The sequence below is a fragment of the Alosa pseudoharengus genome, unplaced genomic scaffold (genome assembly GCF_046254945.1).
Source record: "Alosa pseudoharengus isolate Yale_2024_CS ecotype anadromous, Long Island Sound unplaced genomic scaffold, YU_APseudo_1.1 YU_APseudo_1.1_scf_24, whole genome shotgun sequence".
In the NCBI taxonomy this organism is placed as follows: Eukaryota; Metazoa; Chordata; class Actinopteri; order Clupeiformes; family Clupeidae; genus Alosa; species Alosa pseudoharengus.
The window spans coordinates 14034985-14042725 of record NW_027468689.1 but is presented as its reverse complement, the minus strand read 5'-3'; the positions used below and the strand labels follow the sequence as shown (position 1 = coordinate 14042725).

The window sequence follows — 7741 nt, the reverse complement described above, 5'->3', positions numbered from 1 at the left end:
GGATGGAGGGGTTATGTAAGTCACAGAACAGAGCCAGTCGTTGCACAACTCTGTTTTTTTATTATTATCAGGAAACGGCCTTTCCAGTGTCTCTCAGGGAGCTCATAACCATTCAGACAAAACAACACACGAAATAACAAGTCAAAACTTCCGCTGCGAAACCGTGATCTGGCGAAGTGTAAACAGTGTGTGTGTCTGTGTGTGTGTGTTGCAGAGCATGCTTTCACACAGCCGCTGAGATCCCTGAAATGCGGCCGCTTACTGCTCATGCGTGGCAAAATGAATCAATTAGCCCACCTTGTGCGGGATCCCCCTCTGTGAGAAATGGCAGAGCATGTGGTGTCTGTGTGAACAGCTTTCCCCTCCTCCCCTGAGACCCCCCCCCCTTCCATGTGCCCCCCCCCCCCCCCCCCCCCCCAAATGTGTCCCCTGTGCTGCCAGCATGCCTGGTGGCATACCGCTGCAGTAATGGCATTCAGGGACCTGGGGGTGGGGAGAGGGCAGGCACAGGTGGCTTTGTCTCTCTCTCTCTTTCTTTCTTTGTCTTTCTCTCTCTCCCCCTCTCTCTGTCGCCCCCCCCCGCTATCTTAACCCACATAAATCAAATGGAAGGGTGACTGTGGGGTTAGTGGCTGGTACTGCAGTCTCCCACTGTGTGTGTGTGTGTGTGTGTGTGTGTGTGTGTGTGTGTGCGCCAGCATGCTCATGAGCATGTGTATGGGGGATGGTAAAGAGGAAGGGGATCGGTCATCAGTTGTTTGAATCCTATCAGTGCTTTCTGTACGAGCAAGAGAGAGAGAGAGAGCGAGAGAGAGAGTAATGTCAAATATGGCAGCTCATTCCAGGTGTGTGCTACCTGGAGGACAGGACAGGCCCCAGTGTGTCTCATTAGCCGTGCAGAGGAGAGCCGACGAGGTGTTTACTCAGGGATGCGTAATTATTTGCCTTCAGTGAGAGACGCCATGGCCCTGTAGTGTGTCTCCGTGTCTGCTAGATGGGAGTCGTCGTGTGTGTGTGTTTTGTTAGTGTGGATTTTGTGTGTGTGTGTGTGGATGTGTCTGTGTTTTTTGTTAGTGTGTTTTTTTATGTGTGTTTGTGCGTGTGTGTGTTGCCTGGAGTCTGCGTAGCCCTGTGGGTGACACTGACATGCTCTAATGAGTGAATGGTGGTGGACTCTCTCTCTCTCTCTCTCTCTCTCTCTCTCTCTCTCTCTCTCTCTCTCTCTCTCCTCTCCTCTCCTCTCCTCTCTCTCCTCTCTCTCTCTCTCTTTTTTCCTCTCCCCATCTGGTTGGGGTTTCCTGGGCGACCAGCAGATGACCTGAGCTGATATGGCTGGGCCTAACAGAATCCCAGTGACCTGATGGCGGTCATATCAGCACGCTTCTGATGGCCCTGGGCCTTTTGCGCATCCCCACCTGAGTGAAGCAGAAGCACTGATGCTGTTAAACACAGTATGATGGCCGTCATGCGTCGACAATCACACAACACACCTCGAGGAGTGAAGTACAGGTCTCCCCTAGAGGAGTGAAGTACAGGTCTCTCCCAGAAGAGCCGAGCCCAGGTCTCCCCTAGAGGGGCGAAGCCCAGGTCTCTCCCAGAGGGGCGAAGCCCAGGTCTCTCCCAGCAAGTCAGCACTTGCCGGACTAATATTTATAACACTGAAGTCAGCATGCGCCACTCACACTGACAAGGAACTAGCGTTGAGTATGCTTGTCATTTTTCTTCTGTTCTTCACACACACACACCCTGCCCGCGTTCACGTCTTGCGCTGGTTGTGAAAGGCGTGTCGTGTGTTTGTCTAGTGTATGTAAATATGAGCAGCTCTGAATGGCTGTGGATGACGGGGCGAGATTAGCGATTAGCTCCAGGGCCATTTCCTCTCTTGTGCCTTTGTGCCAGGACTGATAGCGGTGCCATGGAGCGCTTTCCTCCAGTCCTGGCCATCCACACACACACACACACACACACACACAGACACACACAGACACAGACACACACACACACACACACACATCTCACTGCCCCAGTCCCCAGACTGATAGAGTTGCCACAAAGCTCTTTTATCAGTTACACCGACATCCTGTCTTGGCCATCAGCTCTCACACACACACACACACACACACACACACACACACACACACACACACACACCCACCCTGTCCATCAACTTGCTCAGGAGTCCACAGACTTATTCTTCAAGGGCTGAGTTTAAGTGGAGTCCTGATCTCCCACACTCTCCACCCCCCCCCCCCCCCCACACACACACACACACAGACACACACACATCCTCTCTGTAGACTGTTTAGATTAGATACACTCTTCCCCCGCCTTGAGGAGGGGATCCTCTTCCACTCTTCGAGAGTTTTTTTTTTTTTTTTTTTTTGCGGCAGACCTCCCATGGGTCACTTCAGACACAGAAAAACAAAATTCCCCGGATTCTTGGCAGCCCAAGAAGGCCGTGTTACATTGGAGGGGGAAGGGGGGTGGTTGGTAGAGAACACTACTAGCGCCGCTGATTTCCACAGCTGCTCACGTGCACGGCTCTCTGTAGTGGCCGAAACTGGACACTGGTCACCACACAGCGTTTCCCACAGCCTCTCACAGCTCTCAAGTCCCTTTCTCCTCCCAACACCCTGCCCCAAGCTTGGGAGGGTGTTCCGAGCAGACGTGTCTCTACTTTACACTGGCGCACGCACACACACACACACACACACACACACACACAGATACACACACTCACACTCACTTTCACTCACACACACACTCTCTCATTCAGTGCAGGCATGTCTCCACTTTATACTGACATGCATACACACAAACCTTTGAGGTGTGTCCAATGCAGTCTCCTGCTTTCAAGTGTGTGTGGCCCTGTGGCTACAGCTCTTTTACCCACACCGGTGACTCACTCACCCACTACTAGTGGTGTCTGCTGAAGGGGCATGTGGTCCCATTTACAGTGTAATTAAAGTGTAATTACACATGAATGAACTTTCCTACCTCTTTGAAGAGGTGTCGTGTCTAACATCTGTAGGTGTGTGTGTGTGTGTGTGTGTGTGTGTGTGTGTGTGTGTGTGTGTGTGTGTGTGTGTGTGTGTGTGTGTGTGTGTGTGTGTGTGTGTGTGTGTGTGTGTGTGTGTGTGTGTGTGTGTGTGTGTGTGTGTGTGTGTGTGTGTGTGTGTGTGTGTGTGTGTGTGTGTGTGTGTGTGTGTGTGTGTGTGTGTCACATGGCCCGGTGTCCTGTGAGGAGAGGAACATCTGAGGCTTGTGGAGAGAGCCAGGGAGGAAGAGTGCTGTTAAAGTCATTAATTCATGAGAGACCTCGAGTGAAGGCTTGCGTGTGTGTGTGTGTACATGTTCATGTACTCTGAGAACATGACTAAGTCAAAGGAGGTCAGTAGCAGGAGAAAAAAACTAGAAGTTTTAGTGCATGTCATTCAGCTTTCAGTTTTTAAGTGTAACTGCATTAGTTGTGTTGTCCATGTGTTTGACCTTTGACCTCTCTCTCTGTCTCTACAGGTTCTCCGTACTATGACAACGTGAGGCCTCTCTCGTACCCCGACTCCGACGCTGTCCTCATCTGTTTCGATATCAGCAGACCAGAGACGCTGGACAGTGTGCTCAAAAAGGTGTGTGTGTGTGTGTTTGTCCAGACGTGATGGTGTGTTTCATGACCTCAATCTCTCTGGTACTCCAGTTCAACAGGAGGTCTTGGCTTCTTATTTATTTCTCAGTGACTCTCTCTCTCTCTCACACACACACACAGACACACACACACACAGACACACACACACACAGACACACACACACACAGACACACACACAGACACACACACACACACAGACACACACACACAGACACACACACACAGACACACACACACAGACACACACACACAGACACACACACGTGCGCACACACAAAGGAATGCTTGGTTCTCAGAGCAGGTTCATTGAGGGGCTTTGCTAGGTGAGAGGTTGAGTTGTGTTACACTGCTTAGCCATGGCCCATTTCCCCCCTAGTCACCCTGTGTCCACCAGGGAGACTGACTGGACCTCATTTAAATGTGTCTGTGTCTGTGTCGTGTTTGTGTCAGAGTTTAGTTCTTGGCAGGTCAGTACATGTAGCTGAGTAGCGTGTGTGTGTGCGTGTGTGCGTGTGCGTGTGCGTGTGCGTGTGCGTGTGCGTGTGCGTGTGCGTGTGCGTGTGTGTGTGTGTGGACCGGGGGTCACCCTGATGGGATAAAGCGGCCTGATCCCCGCTCAGCCTCTGGACGCAGGGTGTAATCATAAAGAGCCACTTAAGCAGCCCACCGTGGCTCTCTGCCACAAAGCATCATGGGAACACACTCCTGAACTCCCCGGGAAAACAATCAGTCGACTGTGTCGCGCTGAACTTGATCTGCACACACACACACACACTCTCACACACATACACACACACGCACATGCAGGCAGGTCCACTTTCAGCTACCACAGTCTGTTCATTGTGAAGAGAGGTGTGTGTGTGTGGGAAGGATACAGATTACCTGTTTTGCGGAAGGAAGGACCGGTAGCTTCCCTGTGTGCCTAGTCACCCCCCCCCCCCCCTCCATTCCCATCTGAAACTGGAAACACTTTTTTTGGGGGGGGGGGGTGGGTGCTTTGTGTGAATGACCTTCTCAGATGAAGGTGAGCCCCTGGCTGAATGTCCATCTTTGTTTGCCCTCTCTGCAGTGGAAAGGAGAGATCCAGGAGTTCTGCCCTAACACAAAGATGCTCCTTGTGGGCTGCAAGTCGGACCTGCGGACGGACCTCACCACGCTCGTGGAGCTGTCCAATCACAGGCAAACGCCAGTGTCATATGACCAGGTATGTAGAACGGGATTTTTGGGGAGCGAGCGTATGCCAGCTGCACATGTGAGGTTGGACTGGTCTTTCAGAAGTGGGCTTAGCCTCTCAGCCGGAAGAGCGCAATGAGATTTTCACTGAAATGTGGATCAAGCCCAAGCTTTAGTTTAGAGACCATAAGCTGATGAAGCTTTAAATGAATAGTTGCTCTTGGCTGCAAACTCTGTGAAGTGCACGCTGTGTCTTCAAAACATATTTCAGCAGTAATTACATATATTCATAAATCCTTTTTGCAATTAAATCTAACCTATTAAATTTAGAATGCTTTGCATTAGTAGTTTCATGAATTTCACATAGAGCCAGTACCAAAGTCTTTTTTTTTTAAAGTCTTTTTAAAAAGCTGGGCTTCAAGTTGTGCAGAATCCAGATGTAAAAGGCTTAATATTCAAATGATCTGTGGATTCAACAACCTTTTAATGCTCAGATTCTTCTTCTGTCTTAAGCCATGTGTGAAGTTGACTAAGTCCAGATGATCTCATGCTGTGATTGGTTAAAGAGTAAAGTGGCACGCTTGTGCTGGAGCACTGTAAAAAGCCGCCTTGTCTTGTCTGCCTCTGAACTTTCGTCCTACTGTGCGTCTGACCGTCTCTGTGGGTTCTCTTGCAGGGTTCCAACATGGCCAAGCAGATCTCGGCGCCCTACATTGAGTGTTCCGCCCTGCAGTCGGAGAACAGCGTGCGGGACATTTTCCACGTGGCCACCTTGGCCTGCGTCAACAAGAACAGCAAGAACGTCAAGCGGAACAAATCCTCCCGGGCCACCAAGCGGATTTCCCACATGCCGAGCCGCCCGGATCTCTCCGCCGTGACCTCTGACCTCCGCAAAGACAAAGCCAAGAGCTGCTCGGTCATGTGAGCGCCGTGCGACGGCGGCTCGCTTGGCCTGGACTCAGCCAGCGGCAGTGGCAGAGGGAAAGGGCTTTAACACGCTGGAGAGGAGCGGAGTGGATGTGGGGGAGGGGTGTGGGGCAAGGTGTGGGGCAAGGTGGGGGGCGGTGGTGTAGCATAGAATGAGGCCCCTCTTCTCCTCCACCCAGAAGGCAGGTGGGAGCTGTTGCGTTTGTTTGTCGGCTAGCGCAGAGGGGTGGAGGAACCGTGTGCACTTTAGGACAATTTTTTTTTGCTGAACTCTGAACTCCAGACAATGGAGGATTTGTAATGACGCAACGCAACGCGCCCAGGTAGCAGGAGTGCAGAGTGCCAAGGGGGAAGATGTACAGAGGATAGAAAAAAAGACACACAAAAAAGACAAATGAAAATGAAATGAACAGATAAACAAAAGACTTGTGAAACTCCACCCTTGCTTCTCTCCTAATGTCCTCCTAAAACTCGTGGAGGAGGTGGTCCTCTGCTGAGGTCATGCATGGGGGGTGACAGAGGGGCTACTCTCCTCCTGGAAGTGACCCAGTTTCCTGTCCGAGCTCTGGACAGGAAGTCCTGAAGGCCTCCTGTGGCCGCCTCAGGAAGTGAGGCGAGCAGGAGGGAGGGGGACGAGGTGTTGCCATGGAAACTCTACACTCTTTCTTTCGCCCCCTTCAGATGAGTCTCACAGAGTGTGAGGGGAGTCCAAAAAAGCTTGGAGGGATAAAAAGAAACATCTGTCATCATCCCCAATCCCTCCTCCTGCCCCCCCCCCCCCCCACACACACACACACACACACCCCCAACTTCTTTGGACTCTCTTCAGAAGGACACACTCACGCTCACTCTGCTGCAGCTTCTATTGGCTGGAAACCTTAAAGTCCTGCCAGGCTTCCAGCCCCCCTGCGTCAGGGCTTTGTCTCTCCGACATGGGTGATTGGAGAAGTGAAACAAACAGCGTATCACTGTGGTTTGAGACTCTGTTCCCCCTTCTCCATTCAAGGTTCTTCTTGTTCATTATCACCGTGGATATTTGTTTTGTTTTGTTTTATTTTATTTTTTTCTTGGTCATAGGTTCCCACTGTTTTAGCACAGCTTCCCCAATTCTCCTCAATGTACTGCATACCTCGTTTGTGGTCATGTAGTCATTTCTTAATCGTTTTGTAATGTGCCGACATGAAGGAAAAACAAAACAAATTGTGGTTTCTAAGCCAAAGAGAGAAGCTTGGATCGCCTGCCCTTGTGGCCTGGACAGCAATGGGAATCATTGGTGGAACTAGGAGTGTTGTTACATACTGATCTGTTTAAGGATGTTCTCCTGCCAACCTAAGCAGGACTCTAATCTGTGCCAGACAAGCAGTACCCCTGATCAATGCCCGGTTTAAGCAGTGCCACTGAACAATGCCAAGTTTAAGCAGTGCCCCTGGTCAATGCCTAGTTTGAGCAGTACCCCTGATCAATGCCCAGCTTGAGCACTGCCCCTGATCAATGCCCAGCTTGAGCAATGCCACTAATCAGTGCCCAGTTTAAGCGGTGCCCCTGATCAGTGCCCAGTTTAAGCAGTGCCACTGATCAGTGCCCAGTTTAAGCAGTGCCACTGATAATTTTAACACCTCTGCCCTGTCTTCTTGAAATGCCCCTCCTAGTAGAAGATTCTGGAAAGGACCTAGCTCAACTCTCTGCCAGATTAGGAGTTAGATTCAGCTTTTCTCAAACACCCCTCACAGCTTCCCATTCCCAGTGTGTACAGGGGGGGACTGACAGGGTAGTGTCATAGGAGATCGCTGTGGTTGAAACACAACTGGCCCCATAGCTCTGTCTCCCAAGAGCATTGTTATGCTCTTTGACCACCATAACTGAGAGAGACAGTACTTACAAATTGTGTCTTTCAGTAATGGTGATAGTTGCACTATGAAACGTTTGGTGAAACGGAGTGTTAAACTGGCACCAGATGAGGGCTAGGTCTTTTTCAGTAGTCACCTGGTGATAGTCAA

General features: G+C 50.8%; 1 protein-coding gene across 1 annotated transcript in view; it reads left to right on the top strand.

The window, feature by feature from the left end:
* Positions 1–6522, top strand: part of rnd3a (Rho family GTPase 3a) — an 11115-nt gene extending 4593 nt beyond the window's left edge. The window contains exons 3-5 of the mRNA XM_076303218.1: positions 3517–3626; positions 4714–4848; positions 5494–6522. Of these exons, the coding sequence (XP_076159333.1) occupies positions 3517–3626; positions 4714–4848; positions 5494–5742 (494 nt within the window). The 3' untranslated portion in view covers positions 5743–6522. The remainder of the gene's footprint in view (positions 1–3516; positions 3627–4713; positions 4849–5493) is intronic.
* Positions 6523–7741: the final 1219 nt, after the last annotated feature.